Raw genomic sequence first — 16,922 nt, forward strand, 5'->3', positions numbered from 1 at the left:
TTAATATACATATCTTCCACTTCTGTCTATCCTTTAGTGTGTTTTTGGATGCACACTTATGTATATTTTTTAGCTGCACTTCTGTATTTATTGCGCACTGTATTCTGAAAATTGTTCCCACTCTCGTCGGTTTTAACAGGTCTCTGACCATGTTCTGGAGTTCCTGGGCTTTTTCCATCGGGAGAAAAACCCTCTATTGTTTTGTGTCCAGAATCATGCCTAAGAACGACAGCCGAGTCGTAGGAACCAACTGTGACTTTGGTAGATTTAGAATCCAGCCATGTTGTTGCAGCACTCTCAGGGAGAGCGACACGCTTTTCTGCAACTGTTCCTTTGATCTCGCTTTTATCAGGAGATCGTCCAAGTACGGGATAACTGACTCCTTGCCTGCGCAGGAGCACCATCATTTCCGCCATTACCTTGGTGAAAACCCTCGGGGCCGTGGAAAGCCCAAACGGCAACGTCTGAAACTGGTAATGACAGTCCTGTACAGCGAATCTCAGGTATGCCTGAGGAGGAGGATATATGGGGACGTGAAGGTACGCATCCTTTATGTCTAGTGACACCATAAAATCCCCCCCTTCCAGGCTTGAGATAACCGCCCTGAGCGATACCATCTTGAACTTGAACCTTTTTAAGTGGAGAGAGTTCCCCAATAAAGCCCTTTGTAGAGACAGAGAGAGAGAGAGTATGCCAGCACACACCCAGCGCCAACTGACACTGGAACAAAATTCCCAGATAACAGCGCTATTATATGATTATCTGTATATATCTATACACTCACTGCGCCTTACAAGTGCCGCCCCCCCCCCCTCTTTTTTGCCCTGTGTCACCGTGTTCAGCAGGGGAGAGTCCGGGGAGCCAGCTTCTCTGCATGTGCTGTGGGATCAAGCTCCGCCCCCTCAGCGGCGGGCTTCGGTCCCGCTCACTTTGTTTAATACTGGCGGGGGATTTAATATATATTGCCACCTCAGCTTATATATGCCTTTTTGCCAGTCCTAGAGGTCTTCTATTGCTGCCCAGGGCGCCCCCCCTGCGCCCTGCACCCATCCGTGCCTGCAGTGTGTGTTGTGTGTGGGAGCAATGGCGCGCAGCGTTACCGCTGCGCGTTACCTCAGAGAAGATCTGAAGTCTTCTGCCACCTTTGAAGTCTTCTTTCTTCTTATACTCACCCGGCTTCTATCTTCCGGCTCTGCGAGGAGGACGGCGGCGCGGCTCCGGAACGAATGGCGAGGGTGAGACCTGCGTTCCGACCCTCTGGAGCTAATGGTGTCCAGTAGCCTAAGAAGCAGAGCCTATCATTTAAGTAGGTCTGCTTCTCTCTCCTCAGTCCCACGACGCAGGGAGCCTGTTGCCAGCAGTGCTCCCTGAAAATAAAAAAAAATCTTTTTCAGAGAAACTCAGGAGAGCTCCCCTGTAATGCACCCAGTCTCCTCTGGGCACAGGATCTAACTGAGGTCTGGAGGAGGGGCATAGAGGGAGGAGCCAGTGAACACCCATCTAAAGTTCTTTATAGTGCCCATGTCTCCTGCGGAGCCCGTCTATACCCCATGGTCCTTACGGAGTCCCCAGCATCCTCTAGGACGTAAGAGAAAACAAGGTGATACATATCAAGGAGCAGTAACGTCAGAATTATAACTCTTGCTCTACCATTTCCTACACCTGGACTCACTCTTTGCAGCTCACAGCTATTCCCATAGTCACAAGCGCAATACTAAAGCAAGCAGGGCTGTGGCGACCAACAATTTTGTGTAGAGTCATAAGAAGTGTATCATCTCCAGATTCAAAATAGAAACCTAGAAATTCAGTTTTACATGAAAACATGTACAGGAATTGTTCCAAATCAATCTCAGGTCTCTGAACATGTGAGTCTGATGATCATTTTGGAGAAAACAAACACTGGGGGGTATCCTATTAGGGATTCAGGGGTAAATGTATGAAACAGTGATAAGAGTGGAGAAGTGAGCCAGTGGAAAAGTTGCCCATGGAAACCAATCAGCTGCTCTGCATAATTTTATAGTATGCAAATTATAAATGTTACTTCAATGCTGATTGGTTGCCATGTGCAACTTCTCCACTAGCTCACTTCTTCTCCCTTATCACTGCTTCATAAATTTACCCCTCAGTATGAAATGCCGGTTGTCAGGATACCGGCGGTCAGGAGACTGATGCCGGGATTGCGACAGCCGGAATACCGGCGACAAGTGCGTGTCCCCTCGTGGGCTTGCCACGCTTCGGGCCTGGTGGCGACCGGGTTATTGCATGGACTACCACCTGAGTGGGGATTCCGACCGCTGGTATTTCACCTGGTGTCGGGATTCCGGCCTCTGTATCCTGACAGTTGGGATCCTGACAGCCGACAAAATTAATGTCTCCCCCCTATTAGGTGCAATCTTTTTTCAGACGATAAAAACAGCCTGATTTTTGACAGATTGTCATTATCACGTTATCCAATTATAGGCCGGTTTTATCAACTGAAATAGACCCGCAATCGTGCCATAACACATGGGATCCAGGATAAGCTTCCGATCCCATGTGTTATCGTGTCTCTGACGGCTGTTTATTGCAGATTATGCTTATGGTGCATAATCCCCGATAAATGCCGGTTTACAGGGCTAATTGGATAGCCCCCAGCGAACCTATTAGCAGTGGTAAACTACCGCTGCTAATAGGATACTGGCCGCAGAACGAGAAAGCCAATAATGTTTTCATGACCATGATAAAAACGAAACACAGCAATGTTTGCGATATGTTATGTTAATAAACCTTTGGTCCAACAAGGAAAAAACAAAACAAAACACTATCTGCATTGTGAAGTGTCCCTTGTCCAGACTGATCTATGCGAGTGTAAAATAAAATGATCCTAATAAAGTTGGTAGTTGTACAGTCCAGGCCAAGGATAGGTTAGGAGTACTAAACTAATCATGGTACAGCAGGAGGGAGTGTTAGCAGCATTTTGCATCAGTTACCCGGCCCCATAGCCCCGCATGCTAATATGGATGAGATTGTCCATATTGGCTTGCATGTTTAAACAAGTCGGCACCAACGATGAATGAGCGCGGGGCTGCGCATCGTTCATCGTTGGTGCCTACACACTGAAAGATATGAATGATATCTCGTTCATTAATGAACAAGAGCGTTCATATCTTTCAGTGTAAACGGCCAGTGTGTAGGGCCCTTAACTGTCGGGATGCTGCTGTCTGTATAACTGACAGTCAACATCCTGACTGTCTGGATCCCATACCAAACCCCTTTATTTAATCACCCTACTGCCATATACTTAATGGCAAAATAATATATTATGTGGATTCAGTATGGGGTCCCAACGTTCGATGCAGGGATCCCGACAGCGAGCGTAGCATGTCCCCTCGCAAGCCCGGTGACACACTAATTTATTCCCCCTCGGGGAGGTGGCATGGACCGCCATCTCCCTCAGCGATGGTAGCCTGAAGTACTGGTCTTGAAAAAGGTCCTGCTAGGGACCGAAACGTTGACCCTGACCCTGCAAACTGCTGATGTGAGGTTGGATTAAATAATCTTTTTTCACTTTATGCAAGACTGGTGAGTGCTTTCATCTAAATATATATAGATCTCCAATGTTTCAGGGCTCGTAGCCCCTTTGTTCATACCTTGACATAGGGGCTACAGGCCCCAAAACATTGGAGATTTATGTGACATTTTTAAATAGATTTTTGACATTCACACAAACCCCGGAGTGACGATGTTCTTTGATCCATATATATGTGATTATGTATACAGGTTGAGTATCCCTTATCCAAAATGCTTGGGAACAGAGGTATTTTGGATATCAGATTTTTCCGTATTTTGGAATAATTGCATACCATAATGAGATATCATAGTGATGGGACCTAAAACTAAGCACAGAATGCATTTATGTTTCATATACACACAGCCTGAAGGTCATTTTAGCCAGTATTTTTTATAACTTTGTACATTAAACAAAGTGTGTGTACATTCACACAATTCATTTAGGTTTCATATACACCTTATACACACACCCTAAATATCATTTAATACAATATTTTTAATAACTTTGTGTATTAAACAAAGTTTGTGTACATTGAGTCATCAAAAAATAAAGGTTTCACTATCTCACTCTCACCCAAAAAAGTCTGTATTTCGGAATATTCCGTATTTCGGAATATTTGGATATGGGATACTCAACCTGTATATGTTTCTATACACACACACACACACACACACACACACACACACACACTAGATACAATTGTAAATTGGCTATACAGGTTGAGTATCCCTTATCCAAAATCACACCGTTTTGGTTCCCTTACTGAGATAATGACACATACATCTATATATTATATTATATTATATTATATTATATATCTATATAATGTGCTGTATACATTTTTTTTTTTTTTTTTTTTCAAAAAATGACTAAATGTCCCTTCATAAAATGTACCTCTCGGATTTGCAAGCAATTCAATCAGTTGATTAAAATATCATATATATCAATATATTTTAGCTTAGGCTTACTGGTCCTTTAGTTAATTCATTTTTACATTTGGTTATTTAGTTCTTGCAAAAGTGTGAAGACTTGCTTGACTTCAGGTCTCTCTGCCAACTGCTCAGCAAACATCCCATGGCAGTCAGGTGTGTCACTGAGCCCAGATTTCAAGAGAAAGGTAACACATTCTGCATGTTGGCCCGAGCTTGCCATGTGAAGAGCTGTGGAGAAAGAATAAACTGAAGAATTTTTATAAAGCCCTCTCTTATGCAATCACTTTACCTTTCCCACAAACTACTGCATTAGACTTAAGGGGGGAGATTCAAATGTTTGAAAAGTCAGATGGGTATCTGTTTTTTCCTATCTTATAGACAGGAAAAAACAGACACCCAACCAACTTTTCAAACATTTGAATTCCACCCAAGCTGTCTACAAAGAAATCATAGAAGGGAATTTGTGTGTATGACCCAAAATAAGGCGGATGCCCATTAATAGACTAATGTAAAATAGATCAGATTATAAAACATGTTTGAGAAAATAAGATTTTACTCACCGGTAAATCTATTTCTCGTAGTCCGTAGTGGATGCTGGGTACTCCGTAAGGACCATGGGGAATAGACGGGCACCGCAGGAGACTGGGCACTTCTTTAAAGAAAAGATTAGGTACTACATCTGGTGTGCACTGGCTCCTCCCTCTATGCCCCTCCTCCAGACCTCAGTTAGGGAAACTGTGCCCGGAAGAGCTGACATTACAAGGAAAGGATTTGGAATCCAGGGTAAGACTCATACCAGCCACACCAATCACACCGTACAACTCGTGATAACTATACCCAGTTAACAGTATGAACAACAACTGAGCCTCATTAAACTGATGGCTCAGAACAAAAAACCCTACAGTTAAGCAATAACTATATACAAGTATTGCAGAATTCCGCACTTGGGACGGGCTCCCAGCATCCACTACGGACTACGAGAAATAGATTTACCGGTGAGTAAAATCTTATTTTCTCTGACGTCCTAGTGGATGCTGGGTACTCCGTAAGGACCATGGGGATTATACCAAAGCTCCCAAACGGGCGGGAGAGTGCGGATGACTCTGCAGCACCGAATGAGCAAACTCAAGGTCCTCCTCAGCCAGGGTATCAAACTTGTAGAATTTTGCAAACGTGTTTGATCCCGACCAGGTAGCAGCTCGGCAAAGTTGTAAAGCCGAGACCCCTCGGGCAGCCGCCCAAGAAGAGCCCACCTTCCTCGTGGAATGGGCTTTGACTGATTTAGGATGCGGCAGTCCAGCCGCAGAATGTGCAAGTTGAATCGTGCTACAGATCCAGCGAGCAATAGTCTGCTTAGAAGCAGGAGCACCCAGCTTGTTGGGTGCATGCAGGATAAACAGCGAGTCAGTTTTTCTGATTCTAGCCGTCCTGGAAACATAGATTTTCAGGGCCCTGACTACATCTAGTAACTTGGAGTCCTCCAAGTCCCGAGTAGCCGCAGGCACCACAATAGGTTGGTTCAAATGAAACGCTGATACCACCTTAGGGAGAAATTGGGGACGAGTCCTCAATTCTGCCCTGTCCATATGGAAGATCAGATAAGGGCTTTTACACGACAAAGCCGCCAATTCTGACACACGCCTAGCCGAAGCTAAGGCCAATAGCATGACCACTTTCCACGTGAGATATTTTAGATCCACGGTCTTAAGTGGCTCAAACCAGTGGGATTTCAGGAAATCCAACACGACGTTAAGATCCCAAGGTGCCACTGGAGGCACAAAAGGGGGCTGAATATGCAGCACTCCCTTAACAAACGTCTGAACTTCAGGCAGTGAAGCCAGTTCTTTTTGAAAGAAAATCGACAGGGCCGAAATCTGGACTTTAATGGATCCCAATTTTAAGCCCATAGTCACTCCTGACTGTAGGAAGTGCAGAAATCGACCCAGCTGAAATTCTTCTGTTGGGGCCTTCATAGCCTCACACCAAGCAACATATTTTCGCCATATGCGGTGATAATGTTTTGCTGTCACATCCTTCCTAGCTTTTATCAGCGTAGGAATGACTTCAACCGGAATGCCCTTTTCCATCAGGATCCGGCGTTCAACCGCCATGCCGTCAAACGCAGCCGCGGTAAGTCTTGGAACAGACAGGGCCCCTGCTCTAGCAGGTCCTGTCGGAGCGGCAGAGGCCAAGGGTCCTCTGAGATCATTTCTTGTAGTTCCGGGTACCAAGTCCTTCTTGGCCAATCCGGAACGATGAGTATAGTTCTTACTCCTCTCTTTCTTATTATCCTCAGTACCTTTGGTATGAGAGGAAGAGGAGGGAACACATAAACCGACTGGTACACCCACGGTGTCACTAGAGCGTCCACAGCTATCGCCTGAGGGTCCCTTAACCTGGCGCAATATCTTTTTAGCTTTTTGTTGAGGCGGGACGCCATCATGTCCACCTGTGGCCTTTCCCAACGATTTACAATCAGCTGGAAGACTTCTGGATGAAGTCCCCACTCTCCCGGGTGGAGGTCGTGCCTGCTGAGGAAGTCTGCTTCCCAGTTGTCCACTTCCGGAATGAACACTGCTGACAGTGCTATCACGTGATTTTCCGCCCATCGGAGAATCCTTGTGGCTTCTGCCATCGCCATCCTGCTTCTTGTGCCGCCCTGTCGGTTTACATGGGCGACCGCCGTGATGTTGTCTGACAGAATCAGCACCGGCTGGTTTTGAAGCAGGGGTTTTGCCTGACTTAGGGCATTGTAAATGGCCCTTAGTTCCAGAATATTTATGTGTAGGGAAGCCTCCTGACTCGACCATTGTCCTTGGAAGTTTCTTCCCTGAGTGACTGCCCCCCAACCTCGGAGGCTTGCATCCGTGGTCACCAGGACCCAGTCCTGTATGCCGAATCTGCGGCCCTCGAAAAGATGAGCACTCTGCAGCCACCACAGCAGAGACACCCTGGCCCTCGGGGACAGGGTGATCAGCCGATGCATCTGAAGATGCGATCCGGACCACTTGTCTAACAGATCCCACTGAAAGATCCTTGCATGGAACCTGCCGAAGGGAATTGCCTCGTAAGAAGCTACCATCTTTCCCAGGACTCGCGTGCAGTGATGCACCGACACCTGTTTTGGTTTCAGGAGGTCTCTGACCAGAGATGACAACTCCTTGGCCTTCTCCTCCGGGAGAAACACCTTCTTCTGTTCTGTGTCCAGAATCATACCCAGGAACAGCAGACGCGTCGTAGGAAACAGCTGTGACTTTGGGATATTCAGAATCCAGCCGTGCTGTTGTAGCACTTCCTGAGATAGTGCTACTCCGACCAACAACTGCTCCATGGACCTCGCCTTTATAAGGAGATCGTCCAAGTACGGGATAATTATAACTCCCTTCTTTCGAAGGAGTATCATAATTTCGGCCATTACTTTGGTAAATACCCTCGGTGCCGTGGACAGACCAAACGGCAACGTCTGGAATTGGTAATGGCAGTCCTGTACCACAAAACGGAGGTACACCTGGTGAGGTGGGTAAATGGGGACATGTAGGTAAGCATCCTTGATGTCCAGTGATACCATGTAATCCCCCTCTTCCAGGCTTGCAATAACCGCCCTGAGCGATTCCATTTTGAACTTGAACTTCCTTATGTAAGTGTTCAAGGATTTCAAATTTAGAATGGGTCTCACCGAAACCGTATGGTTTCGGTACCACAAACATTGTGGAATAGTAACCCCGTCCCTGTTGAAGGAGGGGAACTTTGATTATCACCTGCTGGAGGTACAGCTTGTGAATTGCCGCCAGTACTACCTCCCTGTCCTGGGGAGTAGCTGGCAAGGCTGATTTGAGGTAACGGCGAGGGGGAGACGTCTCGAACTCCAGCTTGTATCCCTGAGATACCACTTGTAGAACCCAGAGATCCACCTGTGAGCGAACCCACTGGTCGCTGAAGTCCCGGAGACGGGCCCCCACCGCACCTGGCTCCACATTTGGAGCCCCAGCGTCATGCGGTGGACTTGGTGGAAGCAGGGGAGGATTTTTGTTCTTGGGAACTGGCTGTATGATGCAGCTTTTTCCCTCTACCCCTGCCTCTGGGCAGAAAGGACGCGCCTCTAACCCGCTTGCCTTTCTGAGGCCGAAAGGACTGTACTTGATAATACGGTGCTTTCTTAGGCTGTGAGGGAACCTGAGGTAAAAAAGTCGACTTCCCAGCTGTTGCTGTGGATACGAGGTCCGAAAGACCGTCCCCAAACAATTCCTCACCCTTTTAAGGCAAAATTTCCATGTGCCTTTTAGAATCAGCATCACCTGCCCACTGCCGAGTCCATAATACTCTCCGGGCAGAAATGGACATTGCATTAATTCTAGATGCCAGCCGGCAAATGTCCCTCTGTGCATCTCTCATATATAAGACTACGTCTTTAATATGCTCTATGGTTAGCAATATAGTGTCCCTGTCAAGGGAATCAATGTTATCAGACAGGGAATCAGACCACGCTGCTGCAGCACTACACATCCATGCTGAAGCAATAGCAGGTCACAGTATAGTACCTGAGTGTGTATACACAGACTTCAGGATAGCCTCCTGCTTTCTATCTGCAGGCTCCTTTAAGGCGGCCGTATCCTGAGAAGGCAGTGCCACCTTTTTTGATAAGCGTGTGAGCGCCTTGTCCACCTTAGGGGATGTCTCCCAGCATAACCTATCCGTTGGCGGGAAAGGGTACGCCATTAGTAACCGCTTAGAAATTACTAGTTTCTTATCTGGGGAACCCCACGCTTCTTCACACAATTCATTTAACTCATCAGATGGGGGAAAGTCACTGGCTGCTTTTTCTCCCCAAACATAATACCCTTTTTTGTGGTAACCGGGTTAATGTCAGAAATGTGCAACACATTTTTCATTGCCGTAATCATGCATCGGATGGCCCTAGTGGATTGTACATTTGTCTCATCCTCGTCGACACTGGAGTCAGACTCCGTGTCGACATCTGTGACTGCCATCTGAGGTAGCGGGCGTTTTTGAGCCCCTGACGGCCTCTGAGATGCCTGGGCAGGCGCGGGCTGAGATGCCGGCTGTCCCAAAGCTGCGTCATCAAACCTTTTATGCGAGGAGTTGACACTGTCGGTTAATACCTTCCACATATCCATCCACTCAGGTGTCGGCCCCGCAGGGGGCGACATCACACTTATCGGCACCTGCTCCGCCTCCACGTAAGCGTCCTCATCAAACATGTCGACACAGCCGTACCGACACACCACACACACACAGGGAATGCTCTGACTGAGGACAGGACCCCACAAAGTCCTTTGGGGAGACAGAGAGAGAGTATGCCAGCACACACCAGAGCGCTATGTAACAGAGGGATATACACTATACACAAAGTGAATTTTCCCCCTATAGCTGCTTATATCACAATTTGCGCCTAAATTTATGTGCTCCCCCTCTCTTTTTTACCCTTTCTGTAGTGTATACTGCAGGGGAGAGCCTGGGGAGCGTCCTTCCAGCGGAGCTGTGAAGAGAAAATGGCGCTGGCTGTGCTGAGGAAGATAGCCCCGCCCCTTCAGCGGCGGGCTTCTCCCGCTTTTTAGAACGTTAATGGCGGGGGTTTCTGCACATATACAGTGTTATACACTGTATTATGTGCTTTTTTGTGCCAAAAGGTATACTAATTGCAGCCCAGGGCGCCCCCCCAGTGACCGGAGCGTGTGGTGTGCTGTGGGAGCAATGGCGCACAGCTGCAGTGCTGTGCGCTACCTTATTGAATACCGGAGTCTTCAGCTGCCGATTTTCTCCGGTTTCTTCCGTCTTCTGGCTCTGCAAGGGGGACGGCGGCGCGGCTCTGTGAACGGACGATCGAGGACGGGCCCTGTGTTCGATCCCTCTGGAGCTAATGGTGTCCAGTAGCCTAGAAGCACAAGCTAGCTGCAAGCAGGTAGGTTTGCTTCTCTCCCCTAAGTCCCACATAGCAGTGAGTCTGTTGCCAGCAGATCTCACTGAAAATAAAAAACCTAACAAATACTTTTCTTTATAGTGAGCTCAGGAGAGCCCACTAAGTGCATCCAGCTCAGGCCGGGCACAGATTCTAACTGAGGTCTGGAGGAGGGGCATAGAGGGAGCAGCCAGTGCACACCAGATGTAGTACCTAATCTTTTCTTTAAAGAAGTGCCCAGTCTCCTGCGGAGCCCGTCTATTCCCCATGGTCCTTACGGAGTACCCAGCATCCACTAGGACGTCAGAGAAATAAAAAGCGCTCAGAATATGACTGCTTTCAGCCTGTACTATCTCATAGCACTGAGAAGCCGCAGTGAAGCTTACAGGTATAGGATTACAATTCCCATCTGCTAATCAGCATGAGTTTGTCCAATCCGGCTACCCACACATGTGGCCAAATTAAACACCAATGCAGTTGCTGAAGCCAAGCAGCAGGTTCAGACTGCATCAAGGATGTCCACACACGATTATCTCACTCAGGAATCATATTTAAGGAGATGCACTCACCTTAACAACATGGGGCAAATTAAGCAAATTCATGTTGAAACTGAGAAGAACTTCCAGTATTATCTATGTTCCATCTGTCTCTATAATAATGATCATAAGTAAATTTGTTGTCCACTTTTTGACAATCTCTTCTTACAATAATGGGTTAATAGTGAGCACTTTAATGTAAATAATTTGATTAAAGTAATGTGTTTAAACTAATGTAACTAAAAACAAAGTAAAAAGTGACACAGAACGTTTAGGAAGCTCTTTTTTGGATGGTAAGGAGAGGACTGTCCTGCAAGGGTGCAGTCCCAGGGATGCGTTGGTGGCACAGTGTTAAGTGTGCTGCGCTGTCCCTATCTTACCCTACTCATAGATGTGCATCTCCTCTTTCTGGCTGGCGAAAAAATGGCGGCTCTGCGCCTACCTTTGCAGCCAGGCTGTGGAGGCAGGGGGGCTTCCATAAATCAGTGATGTGATCAGTGGCCCCCAGCATGCAATCAAAGCCAGCTGTAGTTTTGCTAAATTAGCAAAACTGCAACTGAAGCTGAATGAGGTCCAAAGGGCCTAACTCAGCATGGATCGCTATTCCTAAAAATTGCAGTTATCTGCAAGTAGAAAGGCCCCATGAAAAATTGTGAATGCATTGCAGTTTGCTATCCACTCGAAGATGCATACGCAATTCCCTGAACATCGAAGAATCTTTGCCGTCTGAGCAAATGTAAGTAGGTCTGAGGCTGCCTGGAAGTGGTCTGCGCTTTTTTTTTTTGACACACCCAGAAAAAGCTAGGTTTCCGCCAGGAAATGCTGTCTTCCTGTTAAACAGCAGCTACATTGCGATTATGATCTGTACACAATTTCTGTTGCCATTACCCCACAGGTGTGTGCAATGCAAACGCTACGCATGCACAGTCATTTGATTAATCACTCAATTTACAATTTCTTTTAATAGCTATCCATGCTGAATTAGGTTCAAAGTCCACAATCACAGCTAAAAAGAGGAGAGACTTATTTGTACATATGGTATTCCCACACAAGTATCTAAACATTCCCTCAAACTCTTCCTTCACGTTGTTTCAGGGAACCTGTATCCATAGTACATCACATGCTGACTAGTCTGAAGATAGCTCAAGCATGTAGTATACGCCAAAAGGTTAAGCATTGACTTAAAAGGCTGCAATATGAGTGAAAACCCAATCCTATTGTTTGGATACCAATCTATAAAAATCTGCCTTATTGCTCTATGCATAACTTTACCATCATCTATAACAGAGACGTTACTTACTGACCAATTAACTGTGGCCACAGAGTATCTTTTTCGATTATGAGACGCTTGTTTGATGGTGATACACTTTTGTCAGTAGTATACTGCTAAATTCCCTGTAATATTGTATGTTTTAATGCTCATTATGGGGCAGATGTTTTAAGCCTGCAGAAGTGATAAAGCAGGGATAAGTGCAAGGTGATAATGAACCAGCCAATCAGTTCCTAACTGGCAATTTGCATAATGGAGCTGATTGGCTGGTGTGTTATCACTTTGCACGTATCACTGTTTTATCACTTCTCCAGGCTTAATACATTTGCCCCTATTTGCTATTTTATACCAGCAGTATCACCAGCAACAATATTACATTTACTTTGGTCAGCAGAGGAGAATATTGTTTTGGCACAGTAAATATTACAGGGGGCTGGGGGTGGGTTGAAGTGACTTGGCATAGTCCATATTCCAAATATGTTATCAATCACAACTGACCCTGCCAAAATAAAACCTACAATCTACATTTTCTACTACATAAACACAAAACCTATGGATCCATTCTATAAGAAGCATAGTAACTTAGCCCTATAGTATTAGTGGATCCAGTGTGGAAAAACTAAACCCTTCATCCTCTCACTTTTACATTGTAAGCTAAGCACTATCTTAATTCATAAATGAGCAATACTGATATGCATTATTGGATCTATGAATGAAAAGTATAACCTAAAATTTTTTTTACAGTTTGTATTTTCAAAAATATTTTAACGCAAGAAAAAAAAATCATTGAAAACAGACACTTTTTGTATGTTCTTAATTCAGGATTATTGCAGCATTTCTACAAACACCAAAAAGTGCCATAAAATAGACCTAGTTCAGACTAAGGGGGAGATTCAGCGTGGATCGCTACTAAGACTGAAATTACAATGGTCTCAAAACGGCTACTGCGAAAAACTGGATGTGAAGTGCCGACCAGAAATGTTAAAAGACGCTCACTGATGCGATCACAACTCTGCATGTGCAGGCGTAAAGGTGCGATCCATACGCAGAAACTTGGTGCCATCTAAAGATGTGATTGACGCATGCCTACTTAGAATAAGTACTGGTGCTATGTTTTTAATCGCAAACAATCGCAGCTGACGTCCGATACAGGGCCAGAAAACAGCCATGACACGCCTGCGTGTTTCCAACCACTCCCCACAAATGCCATGTTAACACCCACGAATGGTCACTCCCTGTCAATCACTCTACAATCGCATTTCGTTTACTGCAAATACAATGCGGCTTTTGTGTACACGCAGTGCGTTCGCAGTCTTCCGATAATCGGCTGATTTGCGTTTTTGGAATATAGCAATCCAAGCTGAATGAGGGCCTAAGAGCAGAAGTTGTGAGGTTGAAGAGTAAATCATTATTATTTTGTTTCTTCATAATTACATAGTAACATAGTATTTGAGGTTGAATAGAGGCAAATTGCCCATCGTGTTCAACCTGTTTAAGTTAATTAAGTCTAATAAGGCTGTAGTGCATATGCATCAAAGCTTGGAGTGAGAAAGGGGAGAGAGATAAAGTTACCAATCAGCTCCTGTCACTTTACAGGTTGCGGTGTATGGGCATCGCCACTGTGGAAATAGATAGCTGCTGGTGTCGGATACATTGCCCCCTCATATCGGCCTTCTATCTTTTAGATAGCAGCGCCGATATGGACAGGGGCGCTTCACTGTGCACACGTTGGGTAGTAGCGGTATCAGTGCACATAACGTGCGCTGACACCACTTCTCCCTCATCATAACGACACATAATACATTTACCCCAATGTCTGAAAAATGACAGGAGTGAATTGGTTGGTTCTTTATCTCTGTCCAGGCTTTGATACATATGCCTTTAAGTTTCAATATACAGCTTACTTAATGTGCTGTGCTCTAGGTGGAGAGTGGAATTAAGTGCAGAAGTTCATTAAAATCTTACCTGATCTTCCTTTTGCATCTTGGTATTTTAGGTCAGCACCCAGGGACAACAGCACCGAGATAGAACGGACATGTCCCTCCTGTGTTATCAGAGCAAGAATTGGAGAACTGTCAGCATTACTCATAATGACAGAGGTATTAGAGAGAACCATACACAAGGTTTGTGTAATGTCATTTCATCTATAAAAGCTATGCTGTAAGCAGTGCTAAATGTAAAATGGTGAGGTAAAAGAAAGCTGGTTTAAAAGTACAGAAAAGTCAAGAGTTTATTCTGTGTTCAAGGTACAGTATCTGGTAAAAACAATAATGAAGAGAGGAAAAAATAAGAAAAGCACAATTACCTGCTAGAAAGCTTTAAACAGAAATTTAAGATGAAATGAAAAAATGCTAACAAGAATAATTGTGAGGCTTCTGTAGTTCAGTGTACTAATTCTATTGTCCATAGTATAAAATATTCTGCATAGTATAGTAGCCTGCAGGCCTGACCTTGGCAGCATAGTGTAGCGGGCTCAGCAGGACTGGAGTTGCTGTTTCGTTTACATTGACACCAAGTTGAGACACCAGGTACTGAAGAGATTGGTATTTTCCGGTAACTGCAGCCCGATGCAACGCCTGAGCTCCCATTTTATCCATAGCTGTGTGGCAGACCTAGCACCAGGAAACATGGACACTTCATAATCTGCTTAGATCCCATTCAGTTATAGGACATACAAATATTTTAATACAACAGGTTATTGAAAGTGCATAATGATTATATCAGATCTTAAGGAGAATAAAATATCTTAGTGACTTGTATGTATTTTGGTTTCTTCGCAGATTATAATACATGAACTTTTACTTCTTTTCTTCTCTCCCTATGCAAACATAGGAAAACACAAATTGGGAGTGCTACGACAGAACAGTGCCTAGAACAGATTTTTAAGCATTCAATGCAGCCCCTGAGATTGCCCCTTCTATACTATAAGAAGTGCATAAAGCCACTCTCTCTTAGTGAGGCTCATTGGGTTGACCACGGCCTGATGGAAAATAGAAACGACTTCCATGCATTGAAGAATTAGAAACTGAATGCTCATCCTTTACCCCCTGCTCCATTAACAGTTCCCCAAGAAGTCTGCTTTTCAAGTTATGATCTCTTAAAGGCCAATGAACACCAAAAAATGGCTAGTCCAGAGGTTCTCAAATGCGGTCCTCAAGGCACCCCAACAGTTCAGGTTTTCGGTATACCCATGGCTCAGCACAGATGGTTAAATTAAATTTACTGAAGTGCTAGTTAAGTCACCTGTGGCCAAGCATGGATACATTTAAAACCTGGACTGTTGGGGTGCCTTGAGGACCGTGTTTGAGAACTTCTGGGATAGTCATATTATTACTAAATAAAGTTCTCTCCTCCGAGCAGACTGTAATGGCTTATCAAGCAGGTTCAGATGTCAGCAGCTGCAGGACCAATTAGCTTAACTGCCCTCTATTATAATAAATTCTCAATGTCCCCTGTCCCCATGTTCCACTGTTTTAATGCTCTGCTACTGGGCAAACTGTTTGATGAGGTCACCACCAGAGCTAATATTGATGTTGTCTCTAAACATGACTGGCATCCTACTGTGAGCTGGGCCATTATAGACCAATATCACTCCTACAAGACCTGCCAGAGCATGGGGTTCGGAGGTGCTTTTTATAGGAGTCTTACCACACATAACCCCTCTGCCTGTTCTAGTGAATGGCTTCTGTTCACATCCCTGGGATATACATCAGCTGGGATATACAAGAAGTTGTGTATCTGCACACTTGTGTAAATTATATTATATCAAAGAAAAGTCTCCTATAGTGGCTTAAATTTAATATATATTCTTGTTGAATGTATTCCAATAGGGGGTGCTACCAGTTTCAGTAAAGTCATAATTCTAAAATAAGCAGAGAAAGCACTGTATAATGGGTGCACAAAGAGAGTAAATTAGTAAAACGTAACTTTTAATAGCCATGACGATATTAGTTAATTTCATAAATTTAATACATATATTCAATACAAAACAGACTTAACATACAAAAAAAGACATATCAAAGTGACTACTGCAGAATATACCGCAATGGGTTAATTGTAGCCAAAGCTTAAACAAAACTCATTCCTCTTATTTGGTTACTGTTGTATTCCAAGAGTCTATAGTCATGTTAATATACCCTGCACAGAACCTGAAAATTTATGTTTACTGCCTACTAAATAACCAGCTATCTAGCAAATTTCCCATAGTAATTTGGGATTTTATTCATCATTAGCTGGAGGTGCTCCAACAATCACGTTTACACCTTATAAACAAACAATAGACCGGCAATTGCCGGAGAAAGAAAGGGATTGCCTTTTTGGAGCACTCTTTTAAAATTAATCTATATTGTATTGATATGGTTATTAATTTAAAACGTAACTTTTAATATTTTCTTTAGAATAAAGGGTGTGTGAATTAATTCACAATTATCGTACATATATACTCATGTGTAGAATAAATATCTTTATCAAGTCCCCCAAAATGTATTAGACATATAACTGTCTTGTGTCTTTATGGTGAATATTATTATTAAGTGTGATTGTATTATTAAATTCTACTAATACATTATTCTTATAAGTATTTTCAAGAGTCAAACGGCTTTATTGTCTTATTAATTTCTCAACAGTAAATATGATGTAATTTTTCTCAATGCTTGTGAAAAAATTGTTTTAAAGCACACTACCACCCTCTATTTATTACACTCAATGGGGCAAATTT

The 16,922-nt window shown here is 44.3% G+C and overlaps 1 protein-coding gene across 4 annotated transcripts in view; it reads right to left on the bottom strand.

Moving 5' to 3' along the window:
* Positions 1 to 3,920: 3,920 nt before the first annotated feature.
* Positions 3,921 to 16,922, bottom strand: part of ANKRD16 (ankyrin repeat domain 16) — a 50,920-nt gene continuing 37,918 nt past the window's right edge. For 3 of the 4 annotated variants that reach the window (XM_063926793.1, XM_063926792.1, XM_063926791.1), the window contains exons 5-7: positions 14,656 to 14,817; positions 14,171 to 14,249; positions 3,921 to 4,710 (exon numbers count right to left, since the gene is read on the bottom strand). In XM_063926793.1, the coding sequence (XP_063782863.1) occupies positions 4,541 to 4,710; positions 14,171 to 14,249; positions 14,656 to 14,817 (411 nt within the window). In that variant the 3' untranslated portion in view covers positions 3,921 to 4,540. Of the gene's footprint in view, positions 4,711 to 10,968; positions 11,049 to 14,170; positions 14,250 to 14,655; positions 14,818 to 16,922 lie in introns of all 4 variants that reach the window. The other variant, XR_010179349.1, reaches the window with a different exon arrangement.

Source organism: Pseudophryne corroboree, chromosome 6, assembly GCF_028390025.1.
Source record: "Pseudophryne corroboree isolate aPseCor3 chromosome 6, aPseCor3.hap2, whole genome shotgun sequence".
Classification (NCBI taxonomy): domain Eukaryota; kingdom Metazoa; phylum Chordata; class Amphibia; order Anura; family Myobatrachidae; genus Pseudophryne; species Pseudophryne corroboree.